Below are 20,876 nucleotides of genomic sequence, written 5' to 3'. Positions count from 1 at the left end.
CCAAGCTGACAAGTACAGACAAACATAATGGCAAAGCAAATGGCAAATACAGCAATGATGCTGAAATAATAGCAAGGCGTGTAAGCAAGCTGACAAGTGCAAACAAATGGCAGCGGGTTGTAAACTAAGCAATGCAATAGGTATGCTTGAAAGAATAAAGGCAAAACTAACACCAAGATGACAAGAAAGTACAGAGAACTATTTTGTAAAAAAATTATTGGAGCTCAAGCTGAATACCATGACTTCTTATGTTATTTCAACTTTCTTGGCGCAATAATATGAATTTCCTTGAAGCTGTGTAAAACAGTGTATGCCAACATCAGTTTATTGCATTATCCTGACTTCAACCTGGGAAAACTTTGAAATATGTAATGAAAGGCTGCTAATGTGACTGATGAAAGCAATGTCTTAGTCCAGGTCCGCTTGCACTATTAATTCAACGATAATGATTGCTCCTTCGACTATCTTGCGTTTTTGCAGGATTTACTGGACATTCTTGGTATTTTGGCTTTTCCTTGTTGTGGACCTGAATAACAGGTTCTAAGGAAGAATTTAGGCCGTTTCATCTGAAAAATATGAATTATTTTGTCATTAAGGTAGACTAAATGTATGAAATGTAATTGATTATTAAATTAATTCTGATAGGATAATTATGAGTGAACTATAAACTAAATCACACTCGCAACTGACTGTTAAACTAACCATGTGTGAAATAAATAAGTTGTGAACTGTAAATTAAATCACGCAACAGGGCTTTAAACTAAACCATGTACAACTAGGATATGTGTGAACTGTAAACTAAAGCACACTCACATGGACTCGGTAAACTAAAACCATGTGTTTAAATAGGCGTGAACTGTAAACTAAATCACGCCGAGACATGGACTTTTAACTAAGCCATGATAATAATATGATATATGTGAACTGTAAACTAAATCACACTCACATGGACTGTAAACTAAACCCATGTGTAGAAATTAGGCGTGAACTGTAAACTAAATCACGCAGACATTGTCTATAAACTTAAGCAATGTATAATTGGATATGCGAAGAACTCTAAACTCAATCACACTCACCAGGAGTGTAACTAAACCCATGTGTGGAAAATATGCGTGTAAACTAAAACCATGTGTATCATCGGTTAAAACTAAATCACTAAAGACCATGTCTATAACCGAGCCATGTATTTCATGGGATGGTGTGCGAATTGTAAACAAAATCAACACTTACATGTAAGATGTATTAAATAAAAACTATGTGTGAACTGTAAACTTTTATCAAGCAAGACATGGATTATAAAACCAAGTCATTTATCATACGATGCGTTATAATTATAAACAAAATCACACTCACATGGATCGTCAACTATATTGTGTTGAAAATGTGTACTAAATGCTTAACTAAGTCCCGCAGACATAAAACTATATATTAAGCCATGTATACTAGAATATGTATAAATGCAACTAACACGGACTGTAACTAACCTTGTGTTGTAATCGTGTTTAAAACTGTTGTAAAACCAGTCATAGAATTTAACACTGGTCCTAGGCCAGTGAAAATTATTTCAAGTCAGTGTAAATTTAAAGAAATTTGATTAAGTGTATAGTAGAATAAAATTCAAAATTAGAATCCAGAACAGTAATTTTGAATCTTAATTCCAAATGACTGAAAAAAAAAAAACAACAAAAAAAAAAACAGTGAAACAATGAATGATGGAAATTATAAACTAAATCACACTTACTGTATTTAGTTGGATCTTGTCAACAAAAAAAATTTAAAATTAAAAAGAAATAAGGCTAAATCGCTCCAATCTGGACTGTTACTTAACATGTTGCTAAATAATACTGCTATGATGATGTGTGTACAAATGTATAGTAGACTAGCAGAAAAATCAACATGTACTATTATCTACTCTAATTAAGAAGTTTGTGTGAACTGTAAATGAATTGGAAATAAGTGATAAACTAACATGACTAATATAGAATTTCAATTATGTGTCCAGAAAAATTATGTCTGATTAATACTGCATTCTTTGTACATTATTCATTAGGAGAATAATTGATGAACCAACAAACAAAAACCCGGCAAATAATAACCTTATATATATAAATATAAAGAAATTTACTCACTGATAAATTCATTAAGTAGATCTACTTCGAGTCATAATCAAAGCTTATTATATTAATTTGTTAAGACAAAGCAACAAACCTAGACTTCATCTGTTCATAGTTTTGTATACAGGGCAGCAGACAATGCAGTAAAATTACTGACTTTAGTACAATATAAACTAAAAAGACATAGTTAAAGCAAAAATACTTATTCTTTTGAAATTGTCTGACAAATGAAATGCTTCGGGCGGCGACCAAGCTGCTGTTCTTATTTCTCATAGATTGAGGAGACGTAGCTGATCAGAGTAAACAGGTGGCATCCATCTGGTGTAAACAGGTAAATGTGTTTAGACATGTCAACCATGAACCATTTATTGCCATAAGAAATGATCGTTTATGTTTTGTTTTGGCATCTGTACAAAAACTTGAACTGTTGAAACCAATGGTAACTTTCAGGACTTCGTAAATAGTATGGTATCTACGAAATCTGTAATATGACGAGCAACGTTTTGTGGATAAATTCTGATTTGTAAATTGCTCATTAGTTCCAACAGTGTCCAAAGGCCGGCACAACTGTTTCCCGACTGATGATGTCTCAAACTTTCAAAGCTCCCAAAAAAGTTGCATTTCTACAAAAATATGTCTGTGAAAATTAAATCCATATCGTAGATTACAATCGTTCTGTCTAAATTCCCGAGTCTCAAATGAGGTGAAATTTAGTAACGAATGTAGAAATGTTCCTTTGATAATAAATTGTATCCTGTTACGATATCCTGCCCGTGTTGCCGTGAAATGAATTGCCATTTTCGTCACGAAATTGAATATGAAGGTAATAGGACATTTCGGACCATGGACGTTTCGGACCAGACACTTCGGACCAGATATTTGGACGTTTCGGACCAGATTTTGGGACATTTCGGACCAGATATTTGGACGTTTCGGACCATGTGTTGGACATTTCGGACCATGTGTTGGACATTTCGGACCATTGTTTTGGACATTTCGGACCAGATTAAATATTTTTTTTTGATATATTAGATAAAAAACAAACAAGCAATGTTTTAATGACACACGTTTGCAAACAATTTATTTTAAAATATATACAAAAAAGACATAGATTATTTACAACATATTCTTATAAAACAAATACATTATTGACAAACACATACATACCATTGAATGTATACACTTAGATAATTATTGACCACAAAACACATGTACAAAATATTTGAATGTCAAATAAGATATTTATAAATAATTCACATTAACATAATCACATACATTTATGATACAAACACAGTTAAACAACATACGACCACAACATAACCTCTGCTTGAAAACATGAAGTATATACAAAAAGACATGACGAAGAATAAATTATTGGCAAACTATTCTAATAAAACAAATCATACATTATCTTACAAACAAATAAATACATGAATGCATACATTTAGATAAATATTGACCTTTATTGACCTTTACAAAACACAGGGACAAAACATTTGAATGACACATATATGATATAAATAATTTACATTTACAATACAAATACAGTAGAACCACATACGACTATAAACAATTCTCAAACGATGACGTACAGTTTATAGTTACACGGGTCCGTATAGTTTGGCACATGCCTTCAACAAACTACTGGCAGATCTGTCATTGGCTGAATACTCTGTCCAAAGTTTCATCAATTTCTAAGGATGAAATCAATTTTTACCTCTTTTATATTGCAGTCTGGACTTCAAATTTGTTTACAATTAATCAATTTGTTTGTTGTTTATTGTTAATTAAAACTGTACTTTAATCGCATTCCAATCTAATCCAATCAATTTAAATATTTGTTGTAAAATTAGGTGAAAATTACATATTGAGTGAATCGTAACTTAAACGACTTCTATTCAGCAATTAAAACGTGTGAAAAACTGCATTGACAAGGATGTCGCTGTTCTTTAATACCTGCTAGATCACGATTTAATTTGGATAAAGTTGACTTTAAATATGTATATTCAGCGTATATCCTACGCTTACCAATATAGATCTAAAGGTATTCTATTATTGTTTTAATTTTTTTTCAATTTTAAAAAATTGTCAGCGTATAGAAATACATAAATGAATTGCGATAGAAGTATTTACATGGATAGTCAAAACAACGGTAATATACAGTAAGCTTATCAGAAAATGTTAAAATCGCGTCGGACATGTCTTTACTGCATGCATTTGAATATCATAAAATATAAAAAATGTCATATATTGTAAATACATCCTGAAATAACAAATAATTATATATAAAATGAAATATATGTTCTGGTCCGAAGTGTCCCCATCATGGTCCGAAATGACCATCGAATGGTCCGATATGTCCCAAAATCTGGTCCGAAATGACCCAAAAATCTGGTCCGAAATGTCTGGTCCGAAACGTCCGTGGTCCGAAATGTCCGTAATTCACGGGGAACACCGTCCCTAAAATTCGCTCCCAGCAGATTAATAAGATAACTGTTCATAGTAATACGTAATTAGTTCACTTTAAATAAAGCTTATGACTTCAAAAATAGATAAATTTTAGTAAACAGAAAGGCGAGAATCATTCCTCGCCAAAATTATTTCTTTGTGATAGATCTAATGTAATCATTGGTTAATTAACATCACATGATTTAAGTCTTGATATCGATTGGCTAAGACGTACTTGGCTAAAACCTGCCCCGTAACGGCTAAAAACCTGACCCGTAATATTCTGTACAGTAATGAGTATAGGGACAGAACAATGACATAAATTATTTTATGTGGGCATAAAATCTATTATATAGAGGATATTTGTTTAGTTCAGTGTAAGATCGGAATATATTTCACCGAGTGAGCACCAAAAGGTATATTTCACGAGTGGCGCAGCCACGAGTGAAATATGAACTTTTGGTGTTCACAAGGTGAAATATATTTCAATCTTACACTAAACTAAACAAATTTTCTTTTTATTACATGCAAAGAAACGTTTTAAAAAGACATTTAACCTAATACTGAATGAAAAGCGCGCCAAATAATAATACAACGTGACGTCATTTACGACGTCACGTCATAAAGTTGGTACCCAGTACAGTGCACGCTGGTATTTCACTGAATTAACGTAAGGGGCTTAAATTCAAAACAGTGAAATTATCAAAGTGGTAATTTCACTGTTTCAAACAGTGAAATTACCAGTTTTATATCACTGATATATTTCTATAAACCACCGAAAAACATGTAATAAAAAGCAGTATACATATAAAACATTGTAAGCATTAATTAGTGATCAGAGAAAAAATGGCTGTGCTAGTTTTATGTAAAACAATACATGTAAATCAAAATTTTATTATATTTTCAGCTTTGCATATACATTACAAAATTTAATCAAAATTAAAACACAAGCCACACGAACATTCAGTAATTATTTCTTCTTTTTTAAAAAACTTAAAAAATACTATGCTTGAAGTGGAAAATTCGTATAATGCAATGAGCGCTGTTTTTTTCTTTGCTAGGAGAAGATTTTGAGAATACATAAGAATACTTTTATTTGGGGAGAAAGTCAGGTCAGTCAAACCCAAAAATTTGTATTTGCCGTACTTGACGTCCTTTCAGCTTCAATTTTTAATAATTCTAATTATTTTTTAATGAAAGAAATGACTGTGTTGAAATGCGTGGAACACACAAATACTGACGGAACAAACTAAATATATTGTAATCATGTGGGCAACTAAGTCAACAAGAAAACAAAAAAGCTGTTATTTAACAGATGATATAATAATCATAAGTAAACGTTTTGCTTGGTAACAGATTGAAAACATCGAAGAATAATTTAAGTTTATGGCATATTTTATCAGGGAAATTTTAAGTATGAGATATGTCAATTTTTCAGAACCTGTTACCTCAAGTAAACAATAATGACTATCATGAATGTTATTATTAATAGCAGAATCTAACATAACAGTCCACTTTTATAAAACTTTTACAGTCAGTCAAATTCAAAAGCAATCAGAAAATTGCCATTTTTGGTGACTAAAACTTTTGATTTATAATGATCATAACAAACAGAAACTGGACTACGTACACCATCAGATTCATTTATAATAGACCCAATTTTCTCCCCAGATTGACTCATAAGCATAACGTTATGCGACAAAATGCCGGTAACCAGAAGATTGCCATCTCCATCTGTACATACACCATACGCCCCTTTCAGTTCAGACCCAGTATATTGCCAAAGCACGTTCCCGTTGATATTAAGAGTGATCAGACCCTTCCTGCTATCAGCTACATGTATCTTGGCACCATCATCAGAGACAGTAATGTCCCTGCTCTCTGAGAATATTGGGTCGCCACTGCTTTCCTGGGATATAGTTCTCTGTAGATTTCCGCCCTTGTCGTAAACATAAACATTCTGACTACCATCTGATATGTAAATGTTGCCTTTCGTTAGAGCCAGCCCGAAACAGTTATGTTCCATTTGAAGAGACTTAGTCAAGGCAAGTTCGCTTTTTGTTTTGGCGAACTGAATTACCCTGTTACTTAAACTTACAGCAATTTCGGAATCGCTCACTCTACATAGAGATCTTGGTGAAGCTGACAATATGCAAAAACTTTTTACTTGGTATGTTTGTTTGTCTAATAATTTTAATTTATTATTTGTGTTGTCGGCTATGATAATGTTGCCATCTCCTGATATGCACGTGCCCCAAATATTGCAGATATCTTCATCACTCTCTATATCTATTGCATGTGTTGTTTTTTCCTTGATCACACCGAAAACGTTTTTCTGGTCTCGAACATGTCCCAGGGTTGAAAACTGACTTAGATATGTCTTGATAGAAGAATCGCCTTTGAAGAAGAATTTGGCTTTTTTCAAAGGTTTGCCAACGTTTCTTTGTAAATCATCTGCGACTTTAGTTAAATTTTTGGATATTTTTTCTGAAACGAATAAGGAAGATTTATTACAATCAGTAATGTTCATTCGTGCTAACTGATTCTCCATTTGGGCAATAGCTTTATTTACTGACATCTTGTCATTGTTTAGCTTCATATCTAAGTCGTTGTATCTTTGCTCAATCTCTCTTGTCGCCTTTTCCTGTATTTCATCAAACATATCATTAATCTCCGCTCTAAAAGCTTTGAGGCCATCTAAGCATGCTGTCTTCATTTTCACCAGTTGGCTGGAAGCATGGAAACATGACTCTATTAACTGTTTCAACCTTTCTTTACAGGCTGTGAGCTCGTCAGCAATATTCTGCAGGGCATCCTCATGGAACATTTCATCGGCAATGTCAGGAACATAATGAATATCGTCGCACCCCCTGTGAAGAAAAATTGTACTACACTGTTTATTTGTTTGTATTTTACGATTTTGAATAAGTAAAGAAATTTGGAATAACATATTTTAGTCGTATGACACCAAAAACTGAGTTATTAGATGTTTTGTATATATGAAGCTTAAATTCCGTGTAGTTATTTAAAAAAGTGACCCCGCACGATTTGAATACAGCAAAAGGACATGATATATTTTATTATTATATCCGCTTCACATTGACAGCGAAATGAAGTTTTGACATGTTTTAATGTTAAATTTATACTTTAATAAATCTCACTATATAATAATTTATGTACAGTGCAAGAGAACGCTGCCTATTTATTATTTAAATATTATCAAAGTGGTTTTTTATATATATCTATATTATGATTAAGTCATATATACATAATTATAATCGTATATCGCTTTCGGTACACGTAAAAATCTTTACATTTATATGAGGAAGTACATTGTGAATGTAGTAATCAATACAATACACGTACAATACTTTACTTCTTGTACATACATGTATAACACTCGAGATCTGTTAAAGTGTGTATGTAGACGACACATAGTTTAACGTATAACGACAAATATCACTAATTTAAATGCGACAACAAACTTTTGTTCACTTAACTGATTACATTAGGAAAGTTAAAAGATGGTAAGGCCTACTTGTAATGTGGAATAAAACAAACAGAACAGCCAACATCATCATGAGTCTTGCAGTACATGTCAACAACTTTTGCCGGATGTTTTAAACACCTCTCAGTCGGTACTTGAAGCATCCCAACATCTTCAGTTTCACGAGATTCAACATTTTCTTCTTCATTCTTTGTTGTTTTGATTTGCGTTTTCTCTGTAATATCTAATAATGAATGTTTGGCAAGCAACGTGAAATTCTTATGCATTTTTATACATGCCGAACAGAAATACTCTTGGCACTGTACACAGTACTTGACAGCTTGATTACTCTTGACATTCTTGCTACACGGTACACAGTTCATAATTACTCCGAGCAATGCTAATTATTATTTCCCAAATTTAATCACATTTGTTTAAATATCCACATTGGTTTACATGTTCACATTAATCTGTAAACAAACACATCAGAGTTAAGTATGTATATATCGTGTAGTCGTTCCAGTTGTGTTACGTATCACTTAAGAATTAGGTTTATCTTTCGTTGAATGGTTAACGATTTACATCGTGTAGAATACTAGTATCTCGTACATGTCCATTCAAATTATGTCAATAATAAAGAAGAAACACAAACAAACACACAAACATGCAACTATATAAACTTAACGTTAGTGTTATCTCTATTTTGTGTATAGACAAGTAAAGAGTATGTATGAACATTTGCCATTATTATTTGATAGTGTCATGAAAAACACTTGATATATTTAAAGTTTTTGCCGCCTTTCTTCTTTGAAATATCTCTAGATATGATAATAGGCCTATAGATTGTCAATATAAATTGTGCAATGTCTATTTTTAATTGAAAGCGTTTAATTGTTTCTCCGCGCATACATAATTTCAGGAATATAAATTAATTCATGTACATGCATTAGCGAAAATGACTTCTAGTGACATAGACTGTTAAAACTTACCACCACAACTGGGCATATAGACGCTTATATTTAGCTTTTGACGTCTTGATGTTTATAAAATAACAAATGACGCAACGTCCGTTTAACTATACGTGACGATATCGCGGAAATAAAAAAAAATGTCATAAAAACATAATTTTTCAACTAACACATTGTTACATGAATACAGCAATATACAATACAATATATATAGAATAACGATCTACACATGTGATACAAGAGAATTCTCATAACAAATAATAATAAAAAAAATTGATATGAGAAAAAACATACTACATGTATAGGCCCTATGTATAACGGCTCAATAATATGCTTGATAGGTGACACAGTTATACATTGTAAAAAAACTTTTGCATTAATTAGTTTTTTTTTGGTTTTTTTTTCCCTTTGGTGCATCTGGTTCGACGCAAGCGGGTGCTAGTATAAGTGTGAGCCCAGAATGACTTTCCTGAATATGGTTAATATTTCATACATAAAGGATATTAAATGAGTGTAAGTTAGAGGCTCGCATAATATAATTTTATTCAACTCGTGCAATAAATTCAGTGATGAACTTACACGAATTTAATATTCTATTTATCACTTACCCAAAATAAAGACCGTTTAAAGTGAAAAAAAAAGTCAGGTTTCATTGACGCGCCTACTCTCCTACGCATCGGTCGAATGTTCCACTATCGCTCACTTCTTACTGAAGTAACGGGAGTGTATTCAGTAAGCTGCGAAGGGAGCGTATGACGCGCCTATAGTATAACGCTAACATTACACGATGTATAACAATCTCGGTTTATTTGAATACGTCAGGGCCCATATGGGCATGTGACAACATTAAACAGTACATACATACAAAATAATACAAAATGGCAAATAATATGTAAAAACAAAATACTACAAAATGGCAAATTTTAAATGGTCATACAACTCCATGATGTAATAAAATGACTGTAATAATTGACTGATAATGGAGGATGAGAGAGAAAAATCAAAAATCATTGCGAGAAAAAAAACAAAGAGAAAATACATAATCTAATAAGCTAACATTATTTAAATAATAACATAATATTTTTGCAAAATATGGCAAGTTTCAAAAGGATATCTTTATTACTATGGTTCATTAATTTTTCAAATTTTAAAGCACTTGGACGTTCATAGAAATATTTATCAAGATACAGCTTTCTTGTATTGACTAAATGTGAACATTCAAAAAGATAATGGAATTCGTCGCCTAAAGAGTTACTGGTACATAGGTTACAAGTTCTAAGTTCTCTTGGAATATCATCAAACCTTCCTTTTTACGCAATGATCTCCCCTTATCAGTACAGAGATCTCTGCCATCAAACTCCTCGCAGCGGTTACTTCCCCTGATCTGTACAGTTAAAGTAGCAAAGCGTGACGTAACCGCTGTGAGGAGTTTGCTCTGCCATCACAAACATTGAAATATCAATATTTGGATATTTATATTTTTTAGCTTTTTAATTTATTTTTCATTATTTTGTATACTTTTGATAATTTTTTGATAAAATATAACAGACGTAGGTAAAAAAAGTTAAAAATAAAACAGAAAGAGAAAAATGACGTTAGATTTTCTATGTAACGGTCGATATTTACATTTGAATTTCGACGTTACGTCATGTGACTTTCATCATCATGTGACGTCTGTGAAGGCAGTGATTACAATGGATTTAGCTCAATACAGGATTGGAGCAGTACCTCTAGACGCTTGCAGAAATCATGATCACATAATAGACAAATATCGTTTTTTTCGCTGATTTTAACATTTTTCATGCATTATGATACATAAATCAGTGTGAAAAGATGAATTAGACCTATTAAAGTTCATTCCGTTGCGTAAAAAAGCAAGATTTTGGCATTTTACGATTCAAGCGCCTTGTCCGGTATATACCGGAATACGGTATTTAGTGTGGTGCTCCAATCCTTTATTTAGTCTCACTCGATTACAATTCTGCCAAGGGAGGTAATCACTGTGAGGAGTTTGGGAGTTTGGATGTATAACGGTAATGACGTCACGTCAAAATATATGCACGGCCGTGCAATACCAGTTTACGGAGTCGCCAAATCGGCACGGGTGTGTGCTAAATTTAAATACACATTACAAGTAAGTATATTTGCATTTGCAACGGATTCTATGAGTAATTTTGCTAACTTGTCCGTTTATTGAAGGAATTTCATTTTTATCTATTGTATTTCGTATATGATATGTGTATTTGCTATTTTTCTATTGTAAATGATATTGACTTACATGATATTGAGATAAGATCTTTTTTCATCAACGTTGTTTGGCAAGTTTCGATCAATGCTTTTCATCAAGCGATTGCAACAGCTGTTTATATTAAAGCTTTACATGTGTATATATATATATTAATATTAATGTAAGCAGTTACAGTAACTAATTTCTACATGACTTTGTGTGTAGCTCTTGTTTACTGATGGATTACCTAATAGCCTTAAAGTATGGGTTCATAAATGTTCTAAGACGGTGAAGTTCATATACTTGACTTGATAAAATGATGACTTAACTATAAAAAGAGATCAATCGTGATTTTGCACCAATGCGCAAGTGGACTTTCATGTTAGTGTGAAATCGGTGAATAATATGACAGCATTAATGTAATGTAATTAATAGACTTCAAGAATAATTGCATCTAATTTGATGAAATTAATTAAGATATAAAAAATGTGCATAAAAATGCGCATATAATGTTATTTTGAGGTTTCACAAGTAAGGGCCCATATTTGTTTTACGCTCTTTTAGTCAAGATAATTATGTTTTTGTTTGCCTAACACGAGACTTAATTAAAATGTTAATTTTGAGACTGTCAATATTTATCAATCTGATTGTTGGCAGCTTTTTTCGCTAGAGGCAAGTGCAAACCAAGTTCAATGTCTGCCCATGGTACAAGAAAACTGGCATATGTTTAGATACTTCCGGCATTTACTTTACTTCAATAGAAATTTTCTTGGACATTATAAATATATATATATATATATATAATATTGTTTATAATGCTTTGAAACAGTGAATTATAGCCTGTTATCGTAAGAAGAAATAGGATATGAATCGTAGTCGATGACTAAGGGGGTATTTCATTCATTTAAATTTCATTCTGTTTGTGCATTAACGCTATTATATGCATCAATAATCTTTAGGGAAAATATGACAAATTTAATACACATCTACGTATTGAAATGCACACGTTTGTTTATAAAATATGACTACATGTATTAATAACATGTGTATGAAGGTAAAACCAGCCATTGTGACGACGTATATACAAACTGGTTTAATCAATTTAAATGTAAACTACGTGTAAAATGTGTCGTAATGCGATATGGAAAAAAATCGTTTGACATAACCACTGTTTACTATTTATAACAGGAAAATAAAGTTATGGAGGGTATACACAGGAAGATAGTAACTGTAATGCTGATATTAGCATGGGTGTCAATGGTAAGTTTTTTTTATATCAACATTATATGTGTTATTTAAACCCAAAAGAGTAGATGTACACATATATTTGTGTATATATATATCTACTGTACAGTTTTTTCATCTGCACATTTGTTACTGTCTCGCACAGTTCTTACTGCATACTTAACGATGGTAAGATAATTAATTCGTCTGTGTAGGATTCGAACTTACGATCACTGTTATGTACAGCAATTCAGACTTATGTCAAAGAAACAAACGTGTATTTATAATAAACGGTAATATGTGCACTCATACGTTCGTGGTAAGCGGTTAAAAGTTTATGATTTTACTTGAACATCAAGGCAAGTGTGATCGTAGTGGCCAAGTGGTAACACTACAAATAGTTCGATCTCATCACCCTTACAACAGTCACTATAACAAGACTTTCGGTCCAATGAAATGTTTCTTTACCCCTTGCACGTAAAGGAGCTAGTAAATTGTTTCCCTTGGTATGAATTTATTTAATTAAAAGATTAAAAATAGTATATGAAACTGTTTATGGAGCGAGTCGTTCATATAGGTTTAGACTTACCCAGTTACTTGCATTTGTAAATTCGTGCTCACTTGCAAGTTATATATATACTTCTTATATGTCGCTATGTGAATATTAATGTTGCAAGTCATTTTATTGTGTTGTATGCCCTTGTCATTGAAATACACTGTAGACAAATACCACACATGTTCTAAATAATCCGACTTAAAATGAGTTAATCTACTGAGCTGAAACTTAAATTGTATGAGTGTTGGTACAAACAAATCAAATCATCATTATCTTTATCGCTGTGGTATTTTGATAATAAAATATTGGTTGTATTGCCAAGGACGTGGGATATTACATGCGTGATGAAAAACAAAACAAAAATCCTCGTATATCTAGAGTGTAGGCTGGGTGGCATGTTTGCAGGTTCGTAACTTACTTCTCTCTTGGAAATGGTATAATCCCAGCTTCTATGGTAGTGATGATCTGCAAATGATACTATCAATCCACCATTTGACGTCATCGGACGTCAGAAATAAGCGCAATGCAGTACGTGAGAGATTTCGCACATTATGTACTCCATCCAGCACGGACATCATTTTATATTCACTATGATGGTTATCTTAATCATATCAAGATAAGGGGACACAATTCTCGAAAAGAGAGTAGCTCATTGTGCCGAAAATTTATGTATCAACGATATCAGGCTGTCAGTTGTGCATAATGCACAAATTATCGAAGGTTCGATTATCTCGTCTAACCTTCACAATCCGGCTATATTTCTTTATACTGTCATCAAAGTAGTTAGAACTTTTGTTAAATAGACAGATGGGCAAATTATATATTATTTAAGTTTATCCAGCAAACAATGATGATAATATATTGCAGATTTCCTGTTTACTATACATATGTCTACAGGGATTTGTATTACTGATATCTCGGGTATAGTGTCGGGTATAGTGATATGTCGAAATCATATGACATTATGAGGTATATTGTTCAGAATGATACATGTAGTAAATGCTATTGGACAACTACACAGCTGTAAAACTTATATTGGACGAGGTGCAAGCCGAGGCTAATATAGGTATTGCAGATAAGTACTATAGGTATTGCAGCTAAGTACACGTCTAAAACAATCAGTATTGTACCCAATAATGAATAAAGACATCTTTATTTCACACCACCAAATGATGTTTTGGACTCTGAAAATGAAACACGGCCAGCCAGTGTTAATCTTGAATGAGGCTAGCCAGTGTACAATAGTGAATTAATTTGAATTTTATTTTTACCCTAAGAAAAAGAAAACGAGGCTAGACTAAATACATTAATAATTGAATATGGATTTTTGCCAATGTAAAATGAAAACAAGGCTAAACTGGTAACATTGGATCCAATAATTATTTATATTAGAAGATCATGTGGACCAAACACTAGATGTTAATTGGTAACATTTCATATGGTATGAAATAGAATTATATCATACAATTGTAATCTTTGATTGATAACAACACACTGTTTAGGGTTTTCACTTATATATATATATTGGTAATACAAATAGTATTCTTATTCCAGGGACTGTACGGAGAAATTGGTGGCCCGACAATGTTAGATCTTCGAATGTATTTTAATGCAAATGCTGAAGAGGTAGCTCGCGCTGTATCTGCTATTGGTATTGGCATGTTTCTCGGTGCTTTGATTGGTGGATTGTTCGTGGATATGCTTGGTACTTGGAAGATATTGCTGGTCACTGGTGTTCAGTTGCTTGCTACAGTCACAATTGTGTCCATGCCATTTGTAGGGACAATTTCAGTTTTATGGTTCATGTTCTTTCTACTTGGAACAGCTGGTGGGGTCGTCAATGTCGGTAAGAAAAATACGTGAAATAGACAGATACATGTGGTACTTATGTAAATGAAAGACTTTAGAAGTAAGAATAAATTACATTTCATGAAAATCAACGAGGGAGAACGACGTTCATGGAATGCATTCCCTAAAATATACAAGACAACTCGCACCGTGTATATCCAGTAACGCTGGAATGTGTAATTATCGTAAAAGTAACGCAGAAATTGTGCAACGCTATTACCGAAACGAATAACACAGTAAGTAAACGAACCAAAATATTTTATTCTAAATCAAATTTAAAGAAATGAATTAGCGCATACGGCTGCTACGACATTATACTTTAACCAGCATTACAATTTTTTTCAGGAATATGTTTACTTCTTTAGATCATTCGTGAGAAAGACAACCTGATTACCGTTTTGAAGGTGACTTTTGTGTTTCGTCAAATAAATATGTACATTTAACACATTTAAAACATTATTTTTTCATATTCTGTATACCTAAGACATTTGTCAAACTACAAGTGTCGTATAACAATAGAAGGAAGCTGGTAAAATAAGATTTAGCTACTTTTAATGAGATAACCGCCGTTGCTTCAGTGCTTCATTCACGAATTCGGCGTTACCTCGTAAAAATGGTCTCAATTACGTTTTATCTGCTAAATTAAGTGTAATATGACACGAGTAGATTGGAAAATGTCTCAGGTACACCGAATATAAAAATCTCATAAAGTAATATGTACGTTATTGTATTTAAAGATATCAACGAAACTAAAAATCGCAATCAATACGCTAGTCAGGTCGTCATTTTCACGAATGATCTTGAAAAATAAACATTTTCATGTAAAAATTTTTGATGAGGTTTAAAGTATGTCTTAGCAACCAGCGCTAATTCATTTCTTCCAATTTTGTGTACAGTAAAAAATATTGGTCCATTTACTTATCGCGGTGCTCGTTTTAGCCACAAAATTGCACAATTCTGCGTTACTTTTGACAATTCCTGCGTTATTTGCACATTCATGCGTTACTGGATATACACGGTGACTCGTATGTCATGTTTCACACAACTGGAACGGGACATAAACGGGGAATCGATTCTGGGCAAGGCACGTTTAACAGAATTTTGGAGCCTGTATGTTTTGTGATTGATATTGTTACTGTTTGTATACCACCTTGCAAAAAATATATGCATATAATTATGCAAATAAAACAATTTTCAAACATCAAAGAATATGTAAAATGTGTACTGCAAATATTTGTGCACATTATATTTAATCAATAAATTACATGCATTCATTTCTTATTGGAAAATTTGACTTAGAATTTATAGAAAATAAATTTCTAATTACCTCCCTTTATTTACATGAAATGTTAAATTGGGTAATATCTTTATAAATAATGCTTATTTGAACTTACAATATTGACAAATCTTAATTTGAGCATCATATTTATGAAATAAAATCATGAAAAAATTGTGTTACAGGATCATTAACAAAATCAATGGTTTGGTATTGTGCTCGGCAGGGTAGTTTATAAGGAAATTATTTTTTTCTCTTTGACTTCTTTGTTAAATATTGTATATCACCGGATGTTTCACTAGTGCTACTGTTCAATGATGCATGTATTTTATTGTGTTTATTTATTTTCTTACAGCCGGGCAAAGGATAATTTTGGAAATGTGGAAGGAGAAGTCACCTGCCCCCATGCATGCTGCGCATATGGGTTTTGGAATAGGCGCACTTGCTGCACCTCTGATTGCCAATCCCTTTCTTGCAGTGCTTGATTTTACCCATACTAATGCAACAACAGGAGGAAACGAAAGTATCCCGAACACAGCGTCTTACGTGATAATTGAGGAAACACGTGTACAAACGGCATATGTAGCAATAGGATTAGTGTCACTGGCGCTATCATTACCATTTTTTGTATATCCGTTTGTTAAATGTTTTCTTATAAAAGATAAAGATAGAAATCAGTACGTCTCGTTTGATACGAATAAATGTTCAAAAAAAACAAAATTAAGAAAATTGATCGACACAATAAATCCAGCAGTGTATGCTGGCGGTTCTTTAAAATTCGGTACATTTGTTTTCATTGTGATTGGGTTATACTTTTTCAACTCGGTCGGCGGTGAACAGCTTTTTGGAAATTTCATCAGAACGTTTTCTGTTGATGAACTCCGTTTTCCCCGAGATGAAGCTTCATATTTGGACACAGTTTACTGGGGCAGTTTTACTGTCGGTCGTTTCATGGGAGCAGTATTGTCACACTATGTACATATTAAAACATTATTTTTAACCGATGCAATATTGAATCTCTCTGCAGTGACTTTTCTTAACATATTTTCTACAAAGAACAAGTCACTTCTGTGGACTTTTACAGCAGTAGTTGGGTTTTTCGTAGCTCCCATGTTTCCTGCTGGGATATCTTATGCAAATACACAGATTGAAGTCGGGGGAGTTGTTCTTACATTGATTGTATTCATGACTGGCCTTGGAGATATGTTTTATATCTGGATAGAAGGTATTTTCTATCAAAATTATGGACCAAGAACAGCTCTCTATGCAATGCAAGTTTCAGCAATATTGGTATTTGTAATTACTGTTGTTTTTATAGCATTTACATACAAGAGGAAAGAAAGATTCAATGTAGATATTGACACTGAACTTAAAGTGAGACCAGATGATACTGAATATACCCAGTTAGATCAGAATTCCGTACAGTCTGAAGATTGATGATTAAACTTTATATGTTATCTTTGTATAAGAAATATTTAGTTGATTTTTCATAGACTATAATGTCATTTTTGCTGTTAACTCCTGTAATTTAAATTGATATGTTTCTGTATGTTAAATTGATATGTTTCTGTACGTTGTACATGTCTTAAGTAACATGCTTGTAATACAAAATAACATAGCTCTTGACTGGTTTGCATTTACGGAGTTTATATGTAAATTTGGCTTTGTATATTGGTATGGTAGTTTTACTGTTAAGGAGTTTTTTTACAAGACAAATGCATTATGCCAGTCGATCGCAATCAAAGTAGTTATGTTACAATATTTTCTACAAATACAATTATTATAAGCAGATGTACCTTGTGAGTAATGAAATAAAAACAAAAGTACCTGTAAAAGCGGGGAAATATACTCCCCAAAGCAAATTTGTTTGAGGAAACAAAAAACTCTTTTTCTTTCAACTAGGAAACATGAAATTTGTCAGAAGAATCTGTATTATTCTATATAATAAAAATTTGACCAAAATGCTTGCATCGTTAATATCCAATGAAATGTTTTAACCTGCTTTGAATGGCAAGCAGTAAAATGTATGTTGATATTGGATTTACGCAAAACAGTTCGTCCTCGCAATTTAAGGTACTTTTTATCCCCACCCCCGGGCATATAGTAATTGAACCGTCCGTGTGTCCGTTTGTCAACATCCAATGGTTTTGAAGCTTCAATTCGTCCATAATCTTAATTAAAAAAAAGGAAATCCCATAAACCGACTGGTTAATGTGATAATTTTACTGGTTTATGTGGAAAAGTGCCACATAAGAATAAAAGAAAAAGCACATAAACCACAAATGTTGGCACGTCCGTCCGTCTGTCCCTACGAGGTTAACCTTAAATGAAAAGTTGGATTTTTCTTAAGTTCTACCTGTACCAATGGCTTCATACTTCACACAACTACTAATCAATACAAAGTAAATGATATGGGAAAGTCACATAAACTATGCTTCCATTCTTATACTTCCCGAAGGGTGAGCATTTAGTTGCCGCTTTGTCCGTCCGTCCGTCTCCCTTTATTGTCCTGGACATATCTCTGAAACAACAAGAGATATCAACATGAAACTATGTAGGAAGGGTAGAAATGCAGTGCAAAGGAACCATAACTCTGCCTTGTCTAATTTTGGAGTTATTGCCCTTTGTTAATTTTATCACTTTTAACATTTTCCATGAATTAGCTCTGAAAGTACAAGATGCTTTGTAGGTAGATAGATCTCATTGAATAGAAGTGTCGTGCAAAAGAACCGTATTTCTGCCTTGCATAATTTTGGAGTTATTGCCATTTGTTCATTTTCACACTTTGAACATTGTCCAGAATCATAAGAAATATGAATAAGACACTTTGTAGGTAGATATATTTCACCGGGTTGATGAGCAGGGCAAAGAACAGTTACTCTGCCTTGCCTAGTTTTGGAATTATTGCACTTTGAACTTTGTCCGGAACATAACTGAAACAACAAGAGGTGTATTTTAATACTTTTCTGCGTCCAACACCTATTCGGGGAGCATCACCCGGTTCAAACCGACTCTTGTTATTTCAATATTGATCTCCATTTCAAATTGACAATTTTAATGAAACATTTTCTAATAATACTTGACAATCCCTGTTGATTCACTTAAAGACATGGCGAAGCCGAGTAGTAAACGCGTCAGACTAGTAATCTAAGGACTGCTGAACGCGTGGGTTCAAAACCCGTTAGGGGCAAGCCGTTGTTTTAGTGAGCAAGACACTTTACACTCATTGCTCAGTACCTGTTAGTTCCAGGAACGGATTCGAGAGTGTTTCAACAAGCGTTAAGTTTCCAACACAAACTAAAATGAATTCTAGAGGACAGTTTTTGTATTTTCTGATCGCAGATCAGGAAATACAATGCTGACATTCAATCTCTGGCACAGTATTTCACGACAAACATAACAACAAGTAGTTCTCAAAACAGCTTAAAACTACCGATGTAAAAGAAAGAAATATTTTTATTTTGTTTCAAGTATCCAACAAATTACAACGCATTCAAAATTTAAAAGTAACGTTGGCTTATAGAATTGTCAATAAATGCACAATTACAAATTACGCGGATGAATATCATTTTAATAAATGAAAATGCTATTTTTAGCGATGTCGATTACACAAATAAATCTGACTGTCGAAATAGTGGAATATATACATGTCGGACTGTTTTGGCGAGAAGATTTTCGCTAAATTATTTACATCAGTGTTAAACAACAGGCTTATCGTGAACAAAATACCTCGAAATTAATAAGGATTACAAACCCTAAATGGAAATTCCAAATTTAGAATTATTTGATTTTATTCAGACTTTCTTCGTAGGTGCAGGGGTAACGCGCTCGTTCAGGGTGTGAGATGTCTGGGGTTCAAATCCCAGTCGAGGCAACTATCTCTTTTAAGTGTCTTTTTTTTAATATGCAAGGATAAGTGTGGCTGTCGTAAAAAAATGAACATAAATGATTTTTGATGCAACTCTAGTCATGCAAAATTCCGTATGTATCAAACTCAAACTGTAATAGTAAAAAATCTAAACGCAGTCGCTGCATCTCGGTGCCCTGTAAAATGAATTATAGTATATAAACTTATGCAGGACAATACATACATATATACACTGTATCGACAAGCCCGTCACGTGACTATAGACGGTAAACATACACACGGTACTACGTACAATTTACTAGGGAGAATGAAGGAAAACACACATCTTGACCACATTAATTACTGATAAGCTCAAGTATCAGATAACGCTACAAGTATATTTCCAGGTTGCAATTATCCATTAATAAGTTTCATTGTGTTTATAAATATTGTAAATGCAGTTTAAACTATTGTTATGTCTTTAGATATCAAGTGTTCATAGCTACAAAAAAGAAAACATGTTAAAACATGTGGATTAAACTTATAAAAGTTAAAGAAAAAGAAAGTACTCATGATAAAGGCTTTATCTTTTTTACTTTAAACATGATACAGTACGATTAAGATTGCAAAGATCAGAAAATACCACAGAGCTTGCCGCCCTTTGATTCCTTACACTATCCATCAATTAATGATTACTTGACTATCAAATGATAATAATTATAATCCCCAGGTCTGATTAAGCATTCTCTTTACATGCCTTATAAGACAAAGTAATAGTGCTAATCCTTTGTTTAACAGAGTTGGTAGTTGGTTATTTACTTTTATGCCAATACGTAGTGTACTCTGTAAATTCGTAAAACTTTAAAGTCTAAAAGTACACT

General features: G+C 32.9%; 2 protein-coding genes across 4 annotated transcripts; one reads left to right on the top strand and one right to left on the bottom strand.

The window, feature by feature from the left end:
• Window positions 1-5,442: 5,442 nt before the first annotated feature.
• On the bottom strand, window positions 5,443-9,018 carry LOC132753802 (uncharacterized). The gene is made up of 2 exons (XM_060744332.1): window positions 8,101-9,018; window positions 5,443-7,432 (listed from the first exon to the last, which is right to left on the bottom strand). The coding sequence occupies exons 1-2, from the start codon at window positions 8,430-8,432 to the stop codon at window positions 6,097-6,099; spliced, it is 1,668 nt and encodes a 555-aa protein (XP_060600315.1). The 5' UTR covers window positions 8,433-9,018; the 3' UTR covers window positions 5,443-6,096.
• Window positions 9,019-11,012: 1,994 nt separating this feature from the next.
• LOC132753801 (sodium-dependent glucose transporter 1-like) lies at window positions 11,013-18,110 on the top strand. Of its 3 annotated transcripts, none has more exons than XM_060744328.1 (4): window positions 11,013-11,151; window positions 12,433-12,504; window positions 14,579-14,870; window positions 16,504-18,110. In XM_060744328.1, the coding sequence occupies exons 1-4, from the start codon at window positions 11,041-11,043 to the stop codon at window positions 17,583-17,585; spliced, it is 1,557 nt and encodes a 518-aa protein (XP_060600311.1). In that variant the 5' UTR covers window positions 11,013-11,040; the 3' UTR covers window positions 17,586-18,110. The 3 variants fall into 3 exon arrangements, with proteins under 3 accessions (XP_060600311.1, XP_060600312.1, XP_060600313.1); XM_060744329.1 differs by lacking the exon at window positions 11,013-11,151 and adding an exon at window positions 11,463-11,505; XM_060744330.1 differs by lacking the exon at window positions 11,013-11,151 and adding an exon at window positions 11,576-11,625.
• Window positions 18,111-20,876: the final 2,766 nt, after the last annotated feature.

The sequence above is a fragment of the Ruditapes philippinarum genome, unplaced genomic scaffold (assembly GCF_026571515.1).
Source record: "Ruditapes philippinarum isolate M1 unplaced genomic scaffold, ASM2657151v2 ctg126_1_1_1_1, whole genome shotgun sequence".
Taxonomy (NCBI): Eukaryota; Metazoa; Mollusca; class Bivalvia; order Venerida; family Veneridae; genus Ruditapes; species Ruditapes philippinarum.
This window is presented reverse-complemented; position numbering and strand designations above follow the sequence as displayed.